This window comes from Lipophrys pholis, assembly GCF_963383615.2.
Source record: "Lipophrys pholis genome assembly, chromosome: 10".
Classification (NCBI taxonomy): domain Eukaryota; kingdom Metazoa; phylum Chordata; class Actinopteri; order Blenniiformes; family Blenniidae; genus Lipophrys; species Lipophrys pholis.
Genome location: NC_137640.1, coordinates 31,976,995 through 32,000,760, shown reverse-complemented (window position 1 = coordinate 32,000,760; position 23,766 = coordinate 31,976,995). Strand labels below are relative to the sequence as shown.

At 43.5% G+C, this 23,766-nt stretch overlaps 2 protein-coding genes across 4 annotated transcripts; one reads left to right on the top strand and one right to left on the bottom strand.

Annotated features, from left to right (window-relative positions):
• Window positions 1-4,039: 4,039 nt before the first annotated feature.
• LOC308115752 (ras-related protein Rab-3B-like) lies at window positions 4,040-8,535 on the bottom strand. 2 transcript variants are annotated; one of them, XR_013935722.1, is made up of 6 exons: window positions 8,413-8,535; window positions 7,479-7,703; window positions 6,687-6,805; window positions 6,154-6,278; window positions 4,515-5,243; window positions 4,043-4,471 (listed from the first exon to the last, which is right to left on the bottom strand). XR_013935722.1 is itself a non-coding variant. In XM_080473473.1 (5 exons), the coding sequence occupies exons 2-5, from the start codon at window positions 7,701-7,703 to the stop codon at window positions 5,044-5,046; spliced, it is 669 nt and encodes a 222-aa protein (XP_080329599.1). In that variant the 5' UTR covers window positions 8,413-8,517; the 3' UTR covers window positions 4,040-5,043. The 2 variants fall into 2 exon arrangements, 1 of the variants encoding a protein (XP_080329599.1); XM_080473473.1 differs by having other exon boundaries at window positions 4,040-5,243; window positions 8,413-8,517.
• A 781-nt stretch (window positions 8,536-9,316) lies between these two features.
• dbt (dihydrolipoamide branched chain transacylase E2) lies at window positions 9,317-23,610 on the top strand. 2 transcript variants are annotated; one of them, XM_080473458.1, is made up of 10 exons: window positions 9,317-9,389; window positions 11,191-11,284; window positions 11,362-11,437; window positions 14,371-14,552; window positions 14,628-14,755; window positions 21,711-21,942; window positions 22,453-22,619; window positions 22,692-22,769; window positions 22,849-23,040; window positions 23,109-23,610. In XM_080473458.1, exons 1-10 carry the CDS (start codon window positions 9,345-9,347, stop codon window positions 23,346-23,348), a joined length of 1,434 nt encoding a protein of 477 aa, XP_080329584.1. In that variant the 5' UTR covers window positions 9,317-9,344; the 3' UTR covers window positions 23,349-23,610. The 2 variants fall into 2 exon arrangements, with proteins under 2 accessions (XP_080329584.1, XP_080329585.1); XM_080473459.1 differs by having other exon boundaries at window positions 9,341-9,594; window positions 23,109-23,603.
• The last annotated feature ends 156 nt before the right edge of the window (window positions 23,611-23,766 follow it).

Below are 23,766 nucleotides of genomic sequence, written 5' to 3'. Positions count from 1 at the left end.
AATGGTAAGCGCCCACAAATGCATCTTGGGAAACTTCCACAGCCTGTAGAAAGAGGGGGGGGGGGGGGGGGGGGGGGGGCGCCTGGGACTCCCAAGACTACGCTTTTATTACTACACATACACCTTGAGACACCTTGAGACACCTTGAGGCACATTGGGTGTCTCCAGAGCGCCCCCACCATGGCACTCCATAGCGCAATCTGCAGCAGCACCTTTACCACTAAGAAACTGTCTGTCAAGCAAAATTAGGAAGGGTAACAAATTCCACCCTATTATATCACATCTTCAGGAGATGTGGAAAACAATTCTAAAGATTGTAGATGTTGACCCTTATCTAAATTGTACATCCAGTATTTGGCTGAATCCAAACGTTTGTATTAATAAAGTTTCCTTCTTGTGGACCGAATGGTTGGATAAAGGGATTTGCACTATGGGGGACCTGTACAGTGGGAATATAATTAAATCATTGGAGGATCTATCACAACACAATGGGCTGGGCAGGAACCACATGTTGAAGTATTTCAGATTTGTCATGCTTTGAAAAGAGTGTTTAGTTCACAGTATCAGGCCCCACAGACTGCAGATCAAGTAAAGGCAATTTTTAAGATATTTGGTGGGGGGGGGGCTTCAAAATATTACAAGTTGTTGTTCAGCCTCGGTGAGAATAAAAACATGGCCTCTCTGAAATGGGTATGGGAAAAAGATTTAGGGATTTCTTTTGATGACCAGGAGTGGGCAGAAATATGTGCCAATGGTGGTACTTTATCCAGAGACCTAAGAGTGAGACTACTGCAGTTTAAAATAGTACACCGCTTTTATTGGACACCAAGTAGATCATTTAGAATGGGGTTGCTAGATTCAACATTATGTTGGAAATGTAAACACTGTGATGGTACTTTAATACATGTGCTGTGGTCTTGTCCACAAATTCAACTGTTCTGGATGAGAATACATCATTTTATACAAAATGTACCTGGTGTACACTTGGATTTCTGTTCATCAGTGTATGTTCTTGGACACTCAAAGGTTTTGCTGAACTTGCCTAATGCACTGAAGGACTGGACACAGACTGTGATCAGGATTGGGAAACAAATTGTGCTCAGACACTGGAAATCCACAGGAACTCTGTTTTGTTTTTTGTTTAGTTTTTCTTTTAGTACCAAAGCCATACAGAATGAGTCAATGGTCTCCCTCTGTTTGTTCTGTTGGGTGGGGGGGGGGGGGGGATTGTGTTTGAAGAGTTTTATACAAGCATTGATATGTATATATAATTGTGTTTTGTTTGTGGAAAAATAATAAAAAAATGTAAATCAAAAAAAAAAAAAAAAAAAGATCCTGGCTCTTATTTTTCACCATTCCAACATTCCATAGTGACTTTCTGCTCCTTTCACTTTCTTTCTGGACGTGTCTGAATCAAAAGCTTCAACATGGAGGAATGGAGGTGTAGAATGATAGAACGCTGCTCTACAGCCGTTTCCATGGTAACCTAGGTAAACACTCTGATTAAAGTTCTCTTTCACATGAAGCCATTAAAAGGATCATTTTAGCTCTAAAAACTCCAACTTTCATTTCCAGTAGTTTGTAGTTTGTTTAGTAGTTCCTGAGGAACCAGAAGTCTGGCTTCATTAGAAAGAAGTTCTGTAGAGCGTCTCATAGCGGAGCGCCCCCTGCTGCCTCGTGCAGACCTCTCCCTTCGTCAATCCAGAGATTAAATGATCTGGTTCCCTCGCTTTATTCATTTGAGGTAACGACTTATTATCTGGTTCCCACGTTCTTATTGTTTTCCTCTCTGGCCACTCTCTAGATGGTTCTCTCTAGATGGTTCTCTCTGGTCACTCTCTAGATGGTTCTCTCTGGTCACGTTCTAGATGGTTCTCTCTAGATGGTTCTCTCTGGTCACTTTCTAGATGGTTCTCTCTGGTCACTCTCTAGATGGTTCTTTCTGGTCACTTTCTAGATGGTTCTCTCTAGATGGTTCTCTCTGGTCACTCTCTAGATGGTTCTCTGTGGTCACTCTCTAGATGGTTCTCTCTGGTCACTCTCTAGATGTTTCTTTCTGGTCACTTTCTAGATGGTTCTCTCTAGATGGTTCTCTCTGGTCACTTTCTAGATGGTTCTCTCTGGTCACTCTCTAGATGGTTCTCTGTGGTCACTCTCTAGATGGTTCTCTCTAGATGGTTCTCTCTAGATGGTTCTCTGTGGTCACTCTCTAGATGGTTCCCTGTGGTCACTCTCTAGATGGTTCTCTCTAGATGGTTCTCTGTGGTCACTCTCTAGATGGTTCTTTCTGGTCACTTTCTAGATGGTTCTCTCTAGATGGTTCTCTGTGGTCACTCTCTAGATGGTTCTCTCTAGATGTTCTCTGTGGTCACTTTCTAGATGGTTCTTTCTGGTCACTTTCTAGATGGTTCTTTCTGGTCACTTTCTAGATGGTTCTCTCTGGTCAAATTAAAGAAGAAGCGGCACCATGAAGCCTCTGATCATCCAGCTCAGTTTTCATCTTCCACGTTAACATCCTGGTAGTTTGTCAGGGTTTATGGTAGTTTAATAGATCAGATAGAAACACTGTGCTGCCTCCACCACTATGTTTAAGACAAAACACAGAGGCACGAAGACTTGAAAGTGGGCGGAGCCTTGGGCGGAGCAGAGTCAGGGAAGCTAAACACTGTTGTTAACCTCATAGTTAACTTTGACGGCGATGTTAACTAAGTAGTACCCATGAGTACCCATGATTTAAACAACGCATAGCTAATGGCGGTTTAAGGATTTAACGGGCGATTAGGGCTTAATCAGTGGTTAAAATAACCCAGTTTTGAACAACTGGGCCCAGATGTTAGTTTAATCAACAGATAAAAAGGACTGGTTTTATTGTTCCAATCGTTTAGTTAGATTAGTTAACAGATAGTAGGGCCTGGTTTTATTGTACTTACAGTTAGTTTAGTTAACAGATAGTAAGGCCTGGTTTTATTGTACTTACAGTTAGTTTAGTTAGTTTAGTTAACAGATAGTAAGGCCTGGTTTTGTCGTACTGATAGTTAGTTTAGTTAGTTTAGTTTACAGATAGTAAGGCCTGGTTTTGGCGTACTGATTGTAAGTTTAGTTAACAGATAGTAAGGCCTGGTTCTATCATACTGATAGTTAGTTTAGTTAGTTTAGTTAACAGATAGTAAGGCCTGGTTTTGTCGTACTGATTGTAAGTTTAGTTAACATATAGTAAGGCCTGGTTCTATCATACTGATAGTTAGTTTAGTTAACAGATAGTAAGGCCTGGTTTTGTCGTACTGATAGTTAGTTTAGTTAGTTTAGTTAACAGATAGTAAGGCCTGGTTTTGTCGTACTGATTGTAAGTTTAGTTAACATATAGTAAGGCCTGGTTCTATCATACTGATAGTTAGTTTAGTTAACAGATAGTAAGGCCTGGTTTTGTCGTACTGATAGTTAGTTTAGTTAGTTTAGTTAACAGATAGTAAGGCCTGGTTTTGTCGTACTGATTGTAAGTTTAGTTAACATATAGTAAGGCCTGGTTCTATCATACTGATAGTTAGTTTAGTTAACAGATAGTAAGGCCTGGTTTTGTCGTACTGATAGTTGGTTTAGTTAACAGATAGTAAGGCCTGGTTTTATCGTACTGATAGTTAGTTTAGGTAGTTTAGTTAACAGATAGTAAGGCCTGGTTTTATCGTACTGATAGTTAGTTTAGGTAGTTTAGTTAACAGACAGTAAGGCCTGGTCACACATGCTTTAACTCCCTTCATTTTTGATTGTATTGTTTTGTTCTTCACTTTCAAATCGATGAAAGAATCTAGTTCAACCTGGATTTTTTGCCATTTTCGCCTCAATTTGAGCTCAATATTATATTTTAGCCTGATTAGCAGTTTGGCTGTTTTATCCTGTTTCGCCTTAATTTGAGCCTTTTTAGACAATCTTGCTCTTTTCTTCTTTATTTAGCTGCTTCACCAGCAACATGACTCATCGTTTTTCAGCGTGGCGTCAGCGTGGCGTCAGCGTGGCGCTGCAGAGAGAGCAGACGGAGTCAGAGCCTCTGATTAGAGAATTATTTCCCTTTTTTATTGGAATAAATTTATAAACATTCACAAAATGTTGGGTTTTGTGCTTTTTGACAACTTCTACGACTCCACAGAGACGGTTTCTATGGCAACCACGTAACACACCTAACGCACAGACCTGCTGCTACACTAGCAATGCTAGCAATCAGAGCCACGGGAGCCGGGTCCAGCTAGCAATGCTAGCCGTATTAGCAATGTTACCAGTGCTAACATGCTAACCAAGCCAACAATATTAGCATTGCTACCAGTGCTAACCATGCTAACCAAGCCAACAATATTAGCATTGCTACCAGTGCTTGTTAGCCCATCTGTTTTCAACAAGCTAGCAAAGTTACCTATTCTGAGCCATCTTTGGTAGCTGTGCTAGAAAAGATACTAAAGCTGTGCTAATTGTGCTGGCAATGCTACCAATGCTAGCTATGCTAGCATTGGTAGCATTGTCTATGCTAACCATTACAGCTGTGCTATTTATGCTCGATCTGCTTGTCGTGGTACCCAAGGTAGCTGTGCTAGCTTGCTGACTATGCTAACTGTGCTAGTAATGCTAGTTCCGTTAGCTGTGCAAGCCCTGGTAGCCACGCTAGTTGTGCTATCTATGTTAATCATGCTAGCCGAGGTAGCTGTTCTTCAATCCAGCTTTGCTTTACAAACTGGCCGCGGCAGCGTTGCAAGCCACGCTAGCTGTAGTGGCAGTGTTAGGTGTGCTAGCTCTAGTAGCAAGGCTCGCGGAGGTAGCCGTGCTAGCTGGAGCACCAGTGCTAGCCATGCTAGCGGCTTTGGCAGGATGTCGCAACTTTCACAAACTCACTGTGTGAAATCATCAAATAAAAAAACCAACACGAATTACACAAACATGTCTGACGCACACACGGAGGAGGAGGTGGGGCTTCGCCGCTGTAACCATCGCTACTTCTTTTATCTTTGCACTACAAAAAAAAGAACTGACGCAGTGCTAACAGCTATAGCCAGCTAATCCTCAGCAGCACTTCTGCGGGAGGCGCGGCGTCCCATCGGCCAGCAACCGGGCCGTGCCAGGGGTTTGGCCGGAGGAGGAAGGGGGCGGAGCCTGCACATCAACGCGCTCTGACATCTTCACACAGATGATGTCGACGAGCCTCTCGAACACCTGCCGGACATTGACGTTCTCCTTGGCACTCGCCTCGAAGAACTCGAAGCCTGTCGAGGAAAGAGAGGAGCGAATGCTAAACATAGACAGAAGCTTCTAATCATGAACAGAAGCTAATGCTAAACATAAGGATAAGCTAATATTAAGTATGGACAGATGCTAATGCTCAACATAGACAGAAGCTGATGCCAAGTCTAATCACAAAGAGAAGCTGATGCTAATGCTAAACATAGGGAGAAGCTAATGCTGAACATAGACAGAAGCTTCTAATCATGAGCAGAAGCTAATGCTAAACATAGGGAGAAGCTAATGCTAATTATGGACAGATGCTAATGCTCAACATAGACAGAAGCTGATGCCAAGTCTAATCACAAAGAGAAGCTGATGCTAACGCTAAACATAAAGAGAAGCTAATGCTAAATGTAGACAGAAGCTAATGCTAATAGACAGAGGCTAATGCCAATGCTAAAGATAGACAGAGGCTGATGTTAATGCTACAGATAGACAGGGGCTGATGCTAATGCTAAACATTGACAAAAGATTATGCTCATCATGGACATACGTTAATCCTAATGCTAAAGATAGGCAGAAGCTAATGCCAAACATAGACAGAAGAGAATGCTAAACATAGAAAGAAGCTAATGCTAATCATGGACAGAAGCTAATGCTGATCATTGACAGAAGTTAATGCTAAACAGACAGAAGCTAATGTTACTCATGGATAGAAGCTAATGCTAAACATGGACAGAATGTGATGCTAATGGTAATCACAGAGAGACGCAAATGCTAAACATAGACTGACGGTAACACAAAACATAGACCGAAGCTAATGCGAATGCTAATCATAGAGAGAAGCTAATATTAGGATTAGCATCATTACATTAGCATTTTGATCATGACAATTTGACCATTGTTAGCGTTAGCATTGTTTCCTATTTTGTGGTTGTTGTGGTAAAGTACCGAGCTGGTCGGCCAGCTGCCTCCCCTTCTCCGTGGCGATGACTCGCTCATCGTCTGCGTCGCACTTGTTCCCAACCATGATTACTTGAGCGTTGTCCCACGAGTATGTCTTGATCTGCGTTGCCCTGGAAACCACGGGCACAACATGTTAATTTAATTAATTTGAACTAATTTAACTTCCTGTAAAGTTCCTGTTAGCACAAACTATTTGTAGCTAGTCGTAACTCATCATAACTAACTAAAAACTAACCGTAAGTAATCGTAATGTAATTGTGCCTAAATATAGATAATCTTAAGTAATTGTAACTAATTACAGCTAATCAGAACTAATCAGAACTAATCAACACTGATTGTAAATAATCATAGCTAACTGTAGCTAAACGTGACTAATTTTAACTAGTGGTAGCCGGCTAATGCTCATCAAAGCTAATTTGTTAATTTTTTTTCCATTTTTTTATTCTTTATAATTTTCCACATTTTTTGGACTTGGTGACCCTGGAATGCTGGCGGTGACCTCTGATCCCGCTTCCTACCAGTCCTGCACAGCGTTGAAGGATTCCTCGTTGGTGATGTCGTACATGAGGATGAAGCCCATGGCGCCACGGTAATACGCCGTAGTGATCGTACGATAACGCTCCTGACCCGCCGTGTCCTAGAATTCATCAGAAACAGTCGCAACGTTAGCTTGCAGTTTTGTGTAGCATCACTACCTTTTATTACTGGCTAACTTAGCTTCCTGCACGCGTTAACACAATGTTAGCTTAGAGGCTAATTTAGCTTACTGTTGGTGTATCATTTTTAAACTTGGTATGTTTAGCATTAGCGTATTTAGAATTAGCATTAGTGAAAACTTGGGAAAATTTGAATGACAAAGAAAAAGGATTAGCATTTATAGTATTAGCATTTTTAGGAATCAGTTATCAGTATTAGCATTTTTAATTTTAGCATTATTTACATTAGCATTTTTAGGACTGGAATTTTAGGATTAGCATTTTTGATATTGACATTTTTAGAATCAGCACTTTTAGAATTAGAATTTAAGAATTAGCATCCTACCACTAGCGTATTCATCCTGGCATTAGCACTCTAATATTAGCGTTTTCAGTAACAGCAGTTTTACGATGAACTTTTTCAGCATTAACATCATAATTTTTCAGATTGGCCCACAGGAAAGAAGCGTATTTTGTATGAGCATATTTCAGGCAGTTTAGCATTGTAAGCATGTTTTTTAGCATTGTTAGGATAGTTAATATGGTTAGCATGGTAAGCATTGTCAGCATGGTTATCATAGTTAACATGGTTAGCATAGTTAGCAGGTCACTTACCCAGACCTGCAGTTTGATTCTCTTGTCGTGCCGCTGAACCGTCTTCACCTTGAAGTCGATTCCCACCGTGCTCACAAACGACCCGCTGAACGCGTCGTCTGCGTATCGGAACAGAAATGATGTCTTCCCGACCGAAGAGTTTCCGATGATCAGGAGTTTGAACATGTAGTCGAAGTTCTGGTCCGACGAGTCCCGCGGTGAGAACCGATGGTCCACCTGCGCCATCTAACCAGTAAGCAAGAATGAGAACCGAGAAGTACTGAGAGTCAGTACCCAGAGAAAGAAACATTAGGGAATTACCGAGAGTCAGAACCGTGAGAAAGAACCGTTAGGGAACTACCGAGAGTCAGAACCCAGAGAAAGAACCATTAGGGAAGTGCCGAGAGTCAGAACCCAGAGAAAGAACTGTTAGGGAACTACCGAGAGTCAGAACCGTGAGAAAGAACCGTTAGGGAACTACCGAGAGTCAGAACCCAGAGAAAGAACCATTAGGGAAGTGCCGAGAGTCAGAACCCAGAGAAAGAACCATTAGGGAAGTGCCGAGAGTCAGAACCCAGAGAAAGAACCATTAGGGAAGTGCCGAGAGTCAGAAAATCCAAGAACAAACTATGAACAATGCCCCCCCTCTCTGTCTCTCTGTCTTTCTCTCTCACCCTCTCTCTCTCTGTCTCTGTCTCTCTCTCTCCCTCAGTCTTTATCTCTCCCTCTCTCTCTGTCTCTCTCTCCCCCGTCTCTCCCCCTCTCTCTCTAGTTCTCTGTCTCTCTCTCCCTCTCTCCGTCTCTCTCTTGCGCTCTCTCTCTATCTCTGTCTCCCCCTCTCTCTCTTTCTGTCTCTCTCCCCGTCTCTCCCCCTCTCTCTTTCTCTCTCTCTGTCCCTCTCCCTCTCTCCCTCTCTCTCTGTCTCTCCCTCTCTCTATCTTTCTCAGTGTCTCACCTCTGTCGGTTCTTCTTGTCGTTCTCTGGTGATGAAGAGGAGGATGAGGATGATGAAGAGCGAGGGATGAATCTGTTTCTTTTCTCCTCTGGATGAATCACAGCTTCAGATGAAGGATGGAGGAAAGGGCGGGGCTTCTGATCTCCTCTCCTGTGATTGGATGGAGGAGGACCAATCACAGTGCGGCAGGATGACTCACAGCTCCGTACCAACACACACTGACGAACCCAATACACATTGATGCTATATAATGCTAAATTATCCTATTTAATGCTAACTGATGCTATGTTATGCTAAATTACGTGATGTAAAGCTATGTAATGCTAACTGATGCTATCTAATCTTATGTAATGCTATGTAACGCTATCTAAATACTATGTAATACTATCTAATGCTAACCAAAGCTGTATAATGCTAACAGTACTCTTTAAAGCTATGTAATGCTAAATGAGGCTATCTAAGGATAACTGATGCTATCTAAGGCTACGTAATGCTTACTGATGCTAAATAATGTTATCTAATATTATATAATGCAAAACGATGCTATTTAATGCTATCTAATGCTAACTTATAGAAACTAATACTAATAAATACTATAGTCTATGGAATACTAACTAATACTTTATGCTATCTAAAGCTATCCAATACTCTCTAATGCTATGTATTACTATGCCATGTAATGCTAATGCTATGTGATGCTAAATAATGCTATCCAATGCTGTTCCTAACTGGTGCTATGTAATTCTATCTGACGTTATGTCCTTGTCAATGCTAACCGATGAGCTGTTGTCATGGAAACTGGTTCCCTTGCCTTAACCTTGTGCAGTTACTCCATCGGCCGCACGTCATCTGTGCGTCCTGACGTCCTGCGTGCGTCAGAGGGAGGAAGCGGACTGCCACTCTCTGATTGGCTGCGGAAGTGGGCGGAAAACATGGCTGCGGTGACCAGGAGCTCCTTCATCCTCTTCAGGCGGCTGGTGAGATCCGAGAAAGTTGCACTGTGAGCGGCGGAGAGGTAGCATACACTCCCCGGGGTCCGCTCCGGAGCTCCCTGGGGATTGAACCGCGGTGACACCGCTCGTGAGGCCGGGTGGAGCGGTGCTTTTGAGCCCGCGAGCTGCGTGTGAGGCTAAGAGATGCTAATGAATGCTAAACTCCATTTATCACCGTGAGCCTCATACCGTGTGTTTCTATTTTCTATTTCTATTTTTTCTATTAGCATCTGTTAGCTTCAGACTCTATTGCCATTACTTTGGGTACGTCTGAAAAGTCCTTCCTATCTCCTTAACTTCCTAAAGGAGTTAGTGAAAGGAGTTAGGGTGCTTCCTAAAGGATTTAGGAAAGGTGTTAGGAGGCTTCCTAAAGGAGTTAGTGAAAGATGTTTGGAGGCTCCCTCAGGGTGTTAGGAGGCTTCCTAGGAGGCTTCCTAAAGGAGTTAGGAGGCTTCCTAGGAGGCTTCCTAAAGGAGTTAGTGAAAGGTGTTAGGAGGCTTCCTAAAGGAGTTAGTGAAAGGTGTTAGGAGGCTTCCTAAAGGAGTTAGTGAAAGGTGTTAGGAGACTTCCTAAAGGAGTTAGTGGAAGGTGTTAGGAGACTTCCTAAAGGAGTTAGTGAAAGGTGTTAGGAAGCTTCCTAAAGGAGTTAGGAAAGGTGTTAGGAAGTTTCCTAAAGGAGTTAGTGAAAGGTGTTAGGAGGCTTCCTAACGGAGTTAGTAAAGGAGATCACGGTGGTGAGGCAGTCAGACTTTCACTTAGTGACGTCATAATAAAGCGACGGCTGCTCTAATTAGTGACGTCTGCCATGGTGGGGAAGAACTACAAGTTTCTGAAAATGAACTACAAAAAGTTCCTCTGGGTTCTAGATGATTTCAAGTGGTTCTATGCAGATTATTGCTTTGGTAACTTACATGATCTGCTCCTTTTTCAGTCATTCTGAGTTTCCCTGAACGCTCCGATGAGCGGGTTCCTTTAAATGTTGTCGCCGCAAGGAATTGTGGGGGAACATGAGCTGGTCTCCTTTGGTAAAGGAAGCATCAGTGGTTCCTAGGCTAAAGGAGGTTCTAAAGGAACCATCAGTGGTTCCTAGACTAAAGGAGGTTCTAAAGGAAGCATCAGTGGTTCCTAGGCTAAAGGAGGTTCTAAAGGAAGCATCAGTGGTTCCTAGGCTAAAGGAGGTTCTACAGGGAGCATCAGTGGTTCCTAGGCTAAAGGAGGTTCTAAAGCAGGGGTGGGGAACCCTGGTCCTCAAGAGCCGCAGTCCTGCACGTTTTCAATGTGTCCTTGCATCAACACAGCTGACAGCAATTATTGGCTCGTTATCAAGCTTTCTGCAGGGTTCATCATGATAACTCAGGTGTGTTTGAGCAGGGAGACATGGAAAACAGGCAGGGCTGCGGCTCTTGAGGACCAGGGTTCCCTAACCCTGTTCTAAAGGAACCATCAGTGGTTCCTAGGCTAAATGAGGTTCTAAAGGAACCATCAGTGGTTCCTAGGCTAAAGGAGGTTCTAACGGAACCATTAGTGGTTCCTAGGCTAAAGGAGGTTCTAAAGGAAACAACAAGCCTCCTTTCCTTTGATTATCGAGAGTCATTGTCATGGCCGCCACACAAAAACCTTCCTGGGTGAAGGAGAAGTGGACAGAGAAGGAGACAGGAGGGACAATTGGGACGTACCTCATCTGTTCGCTGTTCATTAGCATCTGGTTGTCAGCCAGTTATTTCTAATGTTGGCTAGCTGTAGCTAAGTCGTTAGCGAGCATCTGCTAACTCCGGTGGGTCCTCAGCTCAGCCAGCAGTACCGCCGGAAATCTTTCCGATGTGTTGGATTTGCACGGCCGCGCACGTTCCGGTGCGTCCGCTACCTGCACACGTCACCAGGTGAGTGTATGAAGTCCTCACCCCCATCCTCATCCCCCGCTTGATGTCACTGATGATGTCATGTGTCTGCGTCGCAGTGATTGGACAACCGATCGTTCCGTTCAAACTGTCTGACATCGGTGAAGGAATCATGGAGGTGACGGTTAAAGAGTGGTACGTAACTATGGTAGCTACCGTAACTAACAGACCAAAACTCAACAAAATTTGACGGAATCTCCCTGCAACTGACCCAAAACTGTACCGAATCTCCTGAAACTGACCCAAAACTGTACCGAATCTCCTGAAACTGAACCAAAACTGTACCGACTCTCCTGAAACTGAACTGAATCTCCTGAAACTGAACCAAAACTGTACCGACTCTCCTGAAACTGAACTGAATCTCCTGAAACTGAACCAAAACTGTACCGACTCTCCTGAAACTGAACTGAATCTCCTGAAACTGAACCAAAACTGTACCGACTCTCCTGAAACTGAACTGAATCTCCTGAACCTGAACCAAAACTGTACCGACTCTCCTGAAACTGAACTGAATCTCCTGAAACTGAACCAAAACTGTACCGACTCTCCTGAAACTGAACTGAATCTCCTGAAACTGAACCAAAACTGTACCGACTCTCCTGAAACTGAACTGAATCTCCTGAAACTGAACCAAAACTGTACCGACTCTCCTGAAACTGAACTGAATCTCCTGAAACTGAACCAAAACTGTACCGACTCTCCTGAAACTGAACTGAATCTCCTGAAACTGAACCAAAACTGTACCGACTCTCCTGAAACTGAACTGAATCTCCTGAAACTGAACCAAAACTGTACCGACTCTCCTGAAACTGAACTGAATCTCCTGAAACTGAACCAAAACTGTACCGAATCTCCTGAAAATTAACCAAAACTGTACCAAATCTCCTGAAACTGAACCAAAACTGTACCGACTCTCCTGAAACTGAACTGAATCTCCTGAAACTGAACCAAAACTGTACCGACTCTCCTGAAACTGAACTGAATCTCCTGAAACTGAGCCAAAACTGTACCAAATCTCCTAAAAATTAACCAAAACTGTACTGAATCTCCTGAAACTGAACTGAATATCCTGAAACTGACCCAAAACTGTACTGACTCTCCTGAAACTGTACCGACTCTCCTGAAAATTAACCAAAACTGTACTGAATCTCCTGAAACTGACCCAAAACTTTACCGAATCTCCTGAAAATTAACCAAATATGTACTGAATCTCGTGAAACTGAACCAAAACTGTACCGACTCTCCTGAAAATTAACCAAAACTCTACTGAATCTCCTGAAACTGAACTGAATATCCTGAAACTGACCCAAAACTGTACCGACTCTCCTGAAACTGTACCGAATCTCCTGAAACTGAACCAAAACTGTACCGACTCTCCTGAAAATTAACCAAAACTGTACTGACTCTCCTGAAACTGAACTGAATCTCCTGAAACTGAACCAAAACTGTACTGAATCTCCTGATACTGAACTGAATCTCCTGAAACTGAATCAAAACTGTACCGAATCTCCTGAAAATTAACCAAAACTGTACCGACTCTCCTGAAACTGAACTGAATCTCCTGAAACTCACCCAAAACTGTACCGAATCTCCTGAAACTGACCCAAAACTTTACTGAATCTCCTGAAACTGAACCAAAACTTTACCGAATCTCCTGAAAATTAACCAAAACTGTACTGAATCTCCTGAAACTGAATCAAAACTGTACCGACTCTCCTGAAACTGAACTGAATCTCCTGAAACTGAACCTAAACTGTACCGACTCTCCTGAAACTGAACTGAATCTCCTGAAACTGAACCAAAACTGTACCGACTCTCCTGAAACTGAACTGAATCTCCTGAAACTGAACCAAAACTGTACCGAATCTCCTGAAAATTAACCAAAACTGTACTGAATCTCCTGAAACTGAACTGAATCTCCTGAAACTGAACCAAAACTGTACCGACTCTCCTGAAACTGAACTGAATCTCCTGAAACTGAACCAAAACTGTACCGACTCTCCTGAAACTGAACTGAATCTCCTGAAACTGAACAAAAACTGTACAGAATCTCCTGATACTGAACTGAATCTCCTGAAACTGACCCAAAACTGTACCGAATCTCCTGAAACTGACCCAAAACTTTACTGAATCTCCTGAAAATTAACCAAAACTGTACTGAATCTCCTGAAACTGAACCAAAACTTTACCGAATCTCCTGAAAATTAACCAAAACTGTACTGAATCTCCTGAAACTGAACTGAATCTCCTGAAACTGAACCAGAACTGTACTGAATCTCCTGATACTGAACTGAATCTCCTGAAACTGAATCAAAACTGTACCGAATCTCCTGAAAATTAACCAAAACTGTACCGACTCTCCTGAAACTGAACTGAATCACCTGAAACTGAGCCAAAACTGTACCGAATCTCCTAAAAATTAACCAAAACTGTACTGAATCTCCTGAAACTGAACTGAATATCCTGAAACTGACCCAAAACTTTACAGAATCTCCTGAAAATTAACCAAAACTGTACTGAATCTCCTGAAACTGACCCAAAACTGTACAGAATCTCCTGAAAATTAACCAAAACTGTACTGAATCTCCTGAAACTGAACCAAAACTGTACCGACTCTCCTGAAAATTAACCAAAACTCTACTGAATCTCCTGAAACTGTACTGAATCTCCTGAAACTGACCCAAAACTGTACCGACTCTCCTGAAACTGTACCGAATCTCCTGAAACTGAACCAAAACTGTACCGACTCTCCTGAAAATTAACCAAAACTGTACTGACTCTCCTGAAACCGAACAAAAATTGAACTAGACTGAACCAAATCTCCTGAAACCGAACAAAAATTGAACTAGACTGAACCAAATCTCCTGAAACTGAACCAAAACTGAACCGAACTTCCTGAAACTGAACCAAAATTCAACAAATCGGAATCTCCTGAAAATGAACTGAATCTCCCTAAAACTGAATTGAATCTTAATGAAACTAAACCAAACCAACCCAAAACAAGTTTCGTTCTGTACGGTTTCTCGACTCGTCACCCCCCATCTAAGCCCCGCCCTCTTTCCCACCAGGTACGTGAAGGAAGGCGATCGCGTCTCGCAGTTTGACAGCATATGTGAAGTCCAGAGTGACAAGGCGTCGGTCACCATAACCAGCCGCTACGACGGAATCATCCGGAAGCTGTACTACCCGGCCGAAGCCACCGCGCTCGTCGGCAAGCCTCTCGTGGACATCGAGACTGAGTCCAGCTCAGGTGAGGCCACACCCACTATTCCTTCATTTGTTTCCCTTTACAATGTTTTTATTTTTTATGTTTTTCTTAAAATAGAGGTGATCCAAGAAGAAGACGTTGTGGAGACGCCGGCGATGGCGCGCGAGGAGCACACTCATCAGGAGATCAAAGGCCACAAGACGCAGGCCACGCCCGCTGTGCGACGCCTTGCCATGGAGAACAACGTCAGTCGCCGTCGGTCACCGGCTCCTTCCCTTCGGTTGATACACACTAACTAAATAAATGCTCATATATAATGCTAACGGAGGCTAAATGCTAATTAATGCTAACTGAAACTAATTGCTAACTGATTCTATTCAATGCCAATTAAAGCTATATGCTAATGCTTACTAAAGCTATGCTATTTAATGCGATCTAATGCTAACTAAACTGATTAATTAATGCTAACTAAAAAAATGCCTACTAAAACTATGCTGAAACAATTGTATGCTAACTAAAACAATGCTAATGCTCTATACCGTATTTTCCAGACTAAAAGTCGCACTTTTTTAAATAATTTGTCTGGCCGTGCCTCTTATAGTCCGGAGCGATTTTATTTACATTTTTTCCTTCATGACAGTAATTCCTACTGACTGACATGAACCAAGGAGTAATCATTACCACCGCCAGGGGTAACTCTCGGCTGTGACCACTGCATGCTGCTCCACAGCAGAATGAACAGAGGAAGTGTGCAGGTGGCTTTATTAAAAGGCGTAAAGCCCTGCTGGTGATGGACAGCATGCTAGTCACACAACGCCACAGTTGGACAAGAAGATAAAAGCTTGCAGCTCCCTTGCTGCCATCCTCCCTGGAAGATCAACCAAACTACTCCCGCCACGCCACTTTTAAGGAAGTTTCCTCCAGAAAGAACCAGGTTCTAGTTCTGGTCCAGGGCCAGATTCAGCACCAGTTCTTTGTTTTTCCACCACCAGAGCCTATCAGGGGCTAAACTGCTGCTACGCTGGCTCAACTTCTATGCTGGGCCAGAGCAGTGTCACAGCAGGGTCTGACAGGTCATCATCATCATCATTATCATTATTATTATTATTATTATTATTATTATTATTATTATTATTATTATTATTATTATTATTATTATTATCAATATTATTATTATCAATGTTATTTTTTTATTATCATTATCATCATTATTTTTAATATTATTATTATTTTTATTATTATTATCAATATTATTTTTTTTTTTATTATTATAAATTTTTATTATCATTTTTTAAATTATCATTATTATCATCATTATTTATTATTATTATTATAATTTTTATTATTATTATCATTATTATTATTATCATTATTATTATTTGTTATTATTATCATTATTATTATTATAATTATTATAATTTATATTATTATCATTATTATTATTATTAGCATTATTATTATTTATTATTATAATTATTATAATTTATATTATTATCATTATTATCATCATTATTATTATCATTATTATTATCATTATTACTTTATTATTATTATAATTATTATTATTTATTATTATTATCATTATTATTATTTATTATTATTATTATTATTATAATTATTATTATTATTATTATCATTATTATTATTATTATCATCATTATTATTATTATTATCATTATTATTATTATTATTATTATTATCATTATTATTATTATTATCATTATTATTATTATAATTATTATTATTATTATTATTATTATTATTATTATTATCATTATTATTATTATCATTATTATTATTATCATCATTATTATTATTATTATTTTCTCTATGTCCACTCCGGGGCTCTGAACTAAAACAAGACGGAGATGGAAAAACCATCAATGGAGCGACGAGGAGACTCAATGTCTTCATGAGGTCAGACTAGATGGAGCGACCCGGACCAAACCGCTGGTACAGTCCATCTCCTGGTTCCTGGATCCTGCCAGCGCTACGTTGGTGGAACCAGTGACGTGATGACGTGGTTCTCTCTGGCCCCCTGACCATGGAAACACAACCGCTTCTTTGGAGCTGCTCTTTTTAGAACTGAACTAGAACTTGGTTCTTTTGGTGGAAAAGCCCTAATAGTGAACCGGAGCTTCAAGACAGCGTCACTGAGGGAGGAGTCGCTGCTTCACGGCGCCATGCAGCCTTCCAGCGGAGGGAGGAAGGGAGGGAGGGATGGAGAGGGAGGGATGGAGAGGGAGGGAGGGAGGGAGGAAGGGATGGAGAGGGAGGGATGGAGAGGGAGGGAGGAAGGGAGGGAGGGATGGAGAGGGAGGGAGGAAGGGATGGAGAGGGAGGGAGGGAGGGAGGAAGGGATGGAGAGGGAGGGATGGAGAGGGAGGGAGGGATGGAGAGGGAGGGAGGGAGGGAGGAAGGGATGGAGAGGGATGGAGAGGGAGGGAGGGAGGAAGGGATGGAGAGGGGGGGAGGGATGGAGAGGGAGGGAGGGAGGGCCTGGACTTGTTAAACTCAGACCATCCTGTAGCGTTCAGAAAAGCCAGAGGAACTAGAACTGATGCTGAGTCTGATGAAGATGAAGCGTGACATGGAGGATGAAGATCAGGGGTGACACAGAGGATGAAGATGAAGAGTGACACGGAGGATGATGATGAAGCGTGACAAAGAGGATGAAGATGAAGAGTGACACGGAGGATGAAGATGAAGAGTGACACGGAGGATGAAGCGTGACAAAGAGGATGAAGATGAAGCGTGACACGGAGGATGAAGTTGAAGCGTGACAATGAGGATGAAGCGTGACAATGAGGATGAAGCGTGACAATGAGGATGAAGATGAAGAGTGACAAAGAGGATGAAGAGTGACAAAGAGGATGAAGAGTGACAGAGGATGAAGATGAAGCGAGACACGGAGGATGAAGTTGAAGCGTGACAATGAGGATGAAGCGTGACAATGAGGATGAAGAGTGACAATGAGGATGAAGATGAAGAGTGACAAAGAGGATGAAGAGTGACAAAGAGGATGAAGAGTGACAGAGGATGAAGATGAAGCGTGACACGGAGGATGAAGTTGAAGCGTGACAATGAGGATGAAGCGTGACAATGAGGATGAAGAGTGACAATGAGGATGAAGATGAAGAGTGACAAAGAGGATGAAGAGTGACAGAGGATGAAGATGAAGCGAGACACGGAGGATGAAGATGAAGAGTGACAAAGAGGATGAAGAGGGACAAAGAGGATGAAGATGAAGAGTGACACGGAGAATGAAGATGAAGCGAGACACGGAGGATGAAGATCAAGGGTGACACAGAGGATGAAGATGAAGCACGGAGGATGAAGATCAGGGGTGACACGGAAGATGAAGCGAGACACGGAGGATGAAGATGAAGAGTGACAAAGACGATGAAGATGAAGAGTGACAAAGAGGATGAAGATCAGGGGTGACACAGAGGATGAAGATGAAGAATGACACAGAGGATGATTCCGACACTATTCTGACACCAGAGCTTTTTGCTTTAATATTATTATCATTATTGTTGATTTTACATGAGGCTGTAATAAAGTCCTCTACAGTAAAGTATGAAATGTACTAATGCATACATGTATTCTCTCTAAAGACCTCTGTGCTAACGAGTAGCTGGTTAACGTTAATGACACCTGTTCAACCTCTACTAACGAGTAGCCGATTAACGTTAATGACACCTGTTCAACCTCTGTGCTAACGAGTAGCTGATTATCGTTAATGACACCTGTTCAACCTCTGTGCTAACGAGTAGCTGATTAACGTTAATGACACCTGTTCAACCTCTGTGCTAATGAGTAGCTGATTATCGTTAATGACACCTGTTCAACCTCTGTGCTAACGAGTAGCTGATTAACGTTAATGACACCTGTTCAACCTCTGTGCTAATGAGTAGCTGATTATCGTTAATGACACCTGTTCAACCTCTGTGCTAACGAGTAGCCGATTAACGTTAATGACACCTGTTCAACCTCTGTGCTAACGAGTAGCTGATTAATGGTTAATGACACCTGTTCAACCTCTACTAACGAGTAGCTGATTATCGTTAATGACACCTGTTCAACCTCTGTGCTAACGAGTAGCTGATTATCGTTAATGACACCTGTTCAACCTCTGTGCTAACGAGTAGCTGATTATCGTTAATGACACCTGTTCAACCTCTGTGCTAACGAGTAGCTGATTAACGGTTAATGACACCTGTTCAACCTCTGCTAACGAGTAGCTGATTATCGTTAATGACACCTGTTCAACCTCTGTGCTAACGAGTAGCTGATTAACGGTTAATGACACCTGTTCAACCTCTGTGCTAACGAGTAGCTGATTAACGCTAATGACACCTGTTCAACCTCTGATAACGAGTAGCTGATTAACGGTTAATGACACCTGTTCAACCTCTGTGCTAACGAGTAGCTGATTGACGTTAATGACACCTGTTCAACCTCTGCTAACGGATTGACTTGAAATAAACGCCACAGATGGTTCAGAGTCACTTATGGTTTTTTTTTCTTCATGACATTTTTTGACCGATACTCCAGATCGACTTATAGTCCAGAAAATACGGTAATGCTAAATAAAAAAATGCTCAATAAAACTGCTAATGCTAATTAAAGTATATGCTTTTGCTATATAATGCCACTAACCAAACTAAAACTACATCATAATGCTATATAATGCTCACTACAAAATGCTAAAGCAATGCTAATGCATAACTAAAACTATGTTGAGACTATATATTTTAACTAGAAAAATGCTCATTAAAACTGCGAACTAATACAATCTAATGCTAAAAACTACATGCAGTGAGAGAGTGAGTGGCAGGTGGTGGTCAGAGGGTGAATGTAGTGAGAGAGTGAGTGGTTGGTGGTGGTCAGAGGGTGAATGTAGTAAGGGAGTGAGTGGTTGGTGGTGGTCAGAGAGTGAATGTAGTGAGTGAATGGTTGGTGGTGGTCAGAGGGTGAATGTAGTGAGTGAATGGTTGGTGGTGGTCAGAGGGTGAATGTAGTGAGTGAATGGTTGGTGGTGGTCAGAGGGTGAATGTAGTGAGTGAATGGTTGGTGGTGGTCAGAGGGTGAATGTAGTGAGTGAATGGTTGGTGGTGGTCAGAGGGTGAATGAAGTGAGAGAGTGAGTGTGTTGGTGGTGGTCAGAGGGTGAATGTAGTAAGGGAGTGAGTGGTTGGTGGTGGTCAGAGGGTGAATGTAGTGAGAGAGTGAGTGGTTGGTGGTGGTCAGAGGGTGAATGTAGTGAGTGAATGGTTGGTGGTGGTCAGAGGGTGAATGTAGTGAGAGAGTGAGTGGCAGGTGGTGGTCAGAGGGTGAATGAGTGAGAGAGTGAGTGGTTGGTGGCGGTCAGACAGTGAATGAATTGAGAGAGTGAGTGGTTGGTGGTGGTCAGAGGGTGAATGAGTGAGAGAGTGAGTGATTGGTGGCGGTCAGACAGTGAATGTAGTGAGAGAGTGAGTGGCAGGTGGTGGTCAGAAGGTGTGAGAGTGAGTGGTTGGTGGTGGTCAGAGGGTGAATGTAGTGAGGGAGTGAGTGGTTGGTGGTGGTCAGAGGGTGAATGTAGTGAGTGAATGGTTGGTGGTGGTCAGAGGGTGAATGTAGTGAGAGAGTGAGTGGTTGGTGGTGGTCAGAGGGTGAATGTAGTGAGTGAATGGTTGGTGGTGGTCAGAGGGTGAATGTAGTGAGTGAATGGTTGGTGGTGGTCAGAGGGTGAATGTAGTGAGAGAGTGAGTGGTTGGTGGTGGTCAGAGGGTGAATGTAGTAAGGGAGTGAGTGGTTGGTGGTGGTCAGAGGGTGAATGTAGTGAGGGAGTGAGTGGTTGGTGGTGGTCAGAGGGTGAATGTAGTGAGTGAATGGTTGGTGGTGGTCAGAGGGTGAATGTAGTGAGAGAGTGAGTGGTTGGTGGTGGTCAGAGGGTGAATGTAGTGAGTGAATGGTTGGTGGTGGTCAGAGGGTGAATGTAGTAAGGGAGTGAGTGGTTGGTGGTGGTCAAAGGGTGAATGTAGTGAGAGAGTGAGTGGTTGGTGGTGGTCAGAGGGTGAATGTAGTGAGTGAATGGTTGGTGGTGGTCAGAGGGTGAATGTAGTGAGAGGTTGGTGGTGGTCAGAGGGTGAATGTAGTGAGTGAATGGTTGGTGGTGGTCAGAGGGTGAATGTAGTGAGAGAGTGAGTGGCAGGTGGTGGTCAGAGGGTGAATGAGTGAGACAGTGAGTGATTGGTGGCGGTCAGACAGTGAATGTAGTGAGAGAGTGAGTGGCAGGTGGTGGTCAGAAGGTGAGAGAGTGAGTGGTTGGTGGTTATCAGAGGGTGAATGTCGTGAGAGAGTGGGTGGTTGGGGTTGTCAGAGGGTGAATGAGTGAGAGAGTGAGTGGTTGGTGGTGGTCAGAGGGTGAATGTAGTGAGAGTGAGTGGTTGGTGGTGGTCAGAGGGTGAATGTAGTGAGTGAATGGTTGGTGGTGGTCAGAGGGTGAATGTAGTGAGAGAGTGAGTGGTTGGTGGTGGTCAGAGGGTGAATGTAGTGAGAGAGTGAGTGGTTGGTGGTGGTCAGAGGGTGAATTGTTGGTGGTGGTCAGAGGGTGAATGTAGTAAGGGAGTGAGTGGTTGGTGGTGGTCAGAGGGTGAATGTAGTGAGAGAGTGAATGGTTGGTGGTGGTCAGAGGGTGAATGTAGTGAGAGAGTGAGTGGTTGGTGGTGGTCAGAGGGTTGATGGTGCAGATTAGCAGCCTCTCCTCCAGTCTGCTCCGGAGCATCTGTGACGTAGTTCCCCACCATCCTGTATGGGGGGTATGAATGATGCAATGTAAAAGTGTCAAGAAAAGCGTTATATATATATATATATATATATATATATAACTATTATTAATGCAGACTAATGTGAACTATAACTATTTGCTAAATAATGTGAGCTAATGCTAACTAAAACTACATGCTAATGCTAACTATCACGATTTAATGCGAACTAAAACCATACGCTAAAGCAATCTAATGCTAACTAAAACTATACTAACTCATGTGATTTAATGCTATCTAAAAGTATACGCTAAATCAATCTAATGCTAAGTCATGCTAACTGAAACTATATGCCAACTAAAGCAATTTAATGCCAACTAATAACTATATGCTAATGCTAACTAAAACTGCTGTTTTTCACTACTATTTTGTTTTTTTCCCTGTTCTAGATCAAACTCAGCGAGGTAGTCGGGACGGGACGAGATGGACGAATTCTGAAGGAGGACATCCTCAACTTCCTGGCCAAGCAGACCGGCGCTATCCTCCCGCCCACGCTGTTCCAGGAAAACCAGGCTCCACCCCCAATGGCTAGCCCCGCCCCCCCACAGCCCTCTGCCCCGGCGCTGCCAAGTGTCACCAAACCTGTCTTCACCGGGAAAGATGTCACTGAGCCACTCAAAGGTCAGGACCAGAAGAGTCGCAGTTCTTATCACGTCTTAACGGTTATTATCGTGTCTTAGCGGTTCTTATTGGATCTTAACAGTTCTTATTGGGTGTTAAGGGTTCTTTTTGGGTCTTAACGGTTCTTATTGGGTCTTAGCGGTTCTTATCAGGTGTTAATGGTTCTTAATGGTTCTTATAGGGTCGTAGTGGTTCTTAGTGGGTCTTAACGGTTCTTATCGGGTCTAAGCGGTTCTTATTAGGTTTTAGCCTTTCTTAAAGGGTCATAGTGGTTCTTAATGGGTATTAATGTTCTTATTGGGTTTTAGTGGTTCTTATCGGGTCTTAACAGTTCTTATCGGGTCTTAGGCTCTTAGTGGTTCTTAATGGGTCTTAAAGGTTCTTATTGGGTTTTAGTGGTTCTTATCTGCACTTAACGGTTCTTTACGGGTCTTATCAGGTCTTCCTGGTTCCTGAAGGTTCTCCCTAACATTTCCTGACGGCTCACGGTTTTTCCTAACGGTTCTTCAGGGTTCCACAGAGCGATGGTGAAGACGATGACGGCGGCGCTGAAGATCCCACACTTTGGCTACTGCGACGAGGTGGACCTGACGCGCCTGGTGGCGCTCCGCTCCGATCTCAAACCCGTGTCGGAGAGCCGCGGGATCCGACTCAGCTTCCTGCCGTTCTTCATCAAGGTGATCCTCCCAAACTCCTGAACTCTTCGTCAGCGACGCCTTAATGCTAACCGCTAAAACCGCGTCACGCAGGCCGCCTCCCTCGGACTCCTCCACTTCCCCATCCTGAACGCGTCGGTGGACGACGCCTGCCAGAATGTCACGTACAAGGTGAGGCGGAACTCGCTGGGGTTTCCACAGCGAGTTCCGTGCGTGTTGCTATAAGGTGAGTTGTTCGCCCGTGTTTCAGGCGTCGCACAACATCGGGCTCGCCATGGATACGAGTCAGGGGCTGCTGGTGCCGAATGTGAAGAACGTCCAGCTGCGCAGCGTCTTTGACATCGCACGCGAGCTGAACCGCCTGCAGGCACTCGGCACCGCCGGCCAGCTGGGGACATCGGACCTGACGGGCGGGACTTTCACGTTGTCCAACATCGGATCGGTAAGGCCCCGATCCAGTTCACGTTCCAGTTGTTTCCATTCAGATTCTCCACTTTTGTCTTTTCGCAGATCGGAGGAACGTACGCCAAACCCGTCATCCTGCCTCCGGAGGTCGCTATCGGGGCTCTGGGGAAGATCCGCGTGCTGCCACGGTTCGACGCCGCGGGCGCTGTGGTGCGCAGCCATGTGATGACCGTGAGCTGGTCAGCAGACCACCGTGTTGTAGACGGCGCCACCATGGCGCGCTTCTCCAACCTGTGGATCCAGTACCTTGAGAACCCGGGCACTATGCTGCTGGACCTCAAGTAGTTGCCACGGCAATGCCGTACATTAACCGGTGCCTTGGAGAGGAAGGGGGGCGGGGCCACACAACTTCCTTTATCCCGCTCACCAGCACTCCATATTAGGTGGGGAGAGGCGGGGCTTGACCTCCCTTGGGACCCAGTGTCTGTGTGTGTGTTACACTGTGTGTGTTTGGGGGTTGTTTCGTTGTTTATTCATGTCGGAGAAAATGTGACTCAGCAAAAAAACCTCTGTGAGAAGTGAAATAAAATGTACTGATAGAAAAGTGTGCGTGTGTGTGTCAGTCAAGAAGCGGAGGCTATGAGAAGGCTAGCATTTAATGCTAACTTCCTGATAGCATGCGACGGTCAGTTTTATAGCAGCACAAAAGCTCAAATGATGAGTCATGGTTTCAACATTCAGATGAAGAAAAGCGCTGAGTCAG

Bases quoted from the DNA above. Each gene is read 5' to 3' on its own strand.
- dbt (XM_080473458.1), top strand. From the start codon at position 9,345: ATGGCTGCGGTGACCAGGAGCTCCTTCATCCTCTTCAGGCGGCTG. The intron at 9,390-11,190 runs GTGAGATCCGAG...GTGGGTCCTCAG, and splicing joins TCATCCTCTTCAGGCGGCTG to CTCAGCCAGCAGTACCGCCG. The intron at 22,770-22,848 runs GTGAGGCGGAAC...CCCGTGTTTCAG, and splicing joins GCCAGAATGTCACGTACAAG to GCGTCGCACAACATCGGGCT.
- LOC308115752 (XM_080473473.1), bottom strand. From the start codon at position 7,703: ATGGCGCAGGTGGACCATCGGTTCTCACCGCGGGACTCGTCGGACCAG. The intron at 6,806-7,478 runs GTAAGTGACCTG...GATGAATTCTAG, and splicing joins GAATCAAACTGCAGGTCTGG to GACACGGCGGGTCAGGAGCG. The intron at 6,279-6,686 runs GTAGGAAGCGGG...CGTGGTTTCCAG, and splicing joins TTCAACGCTGTGCAGGACTG to GGCAACGCAGATCAAGACAT.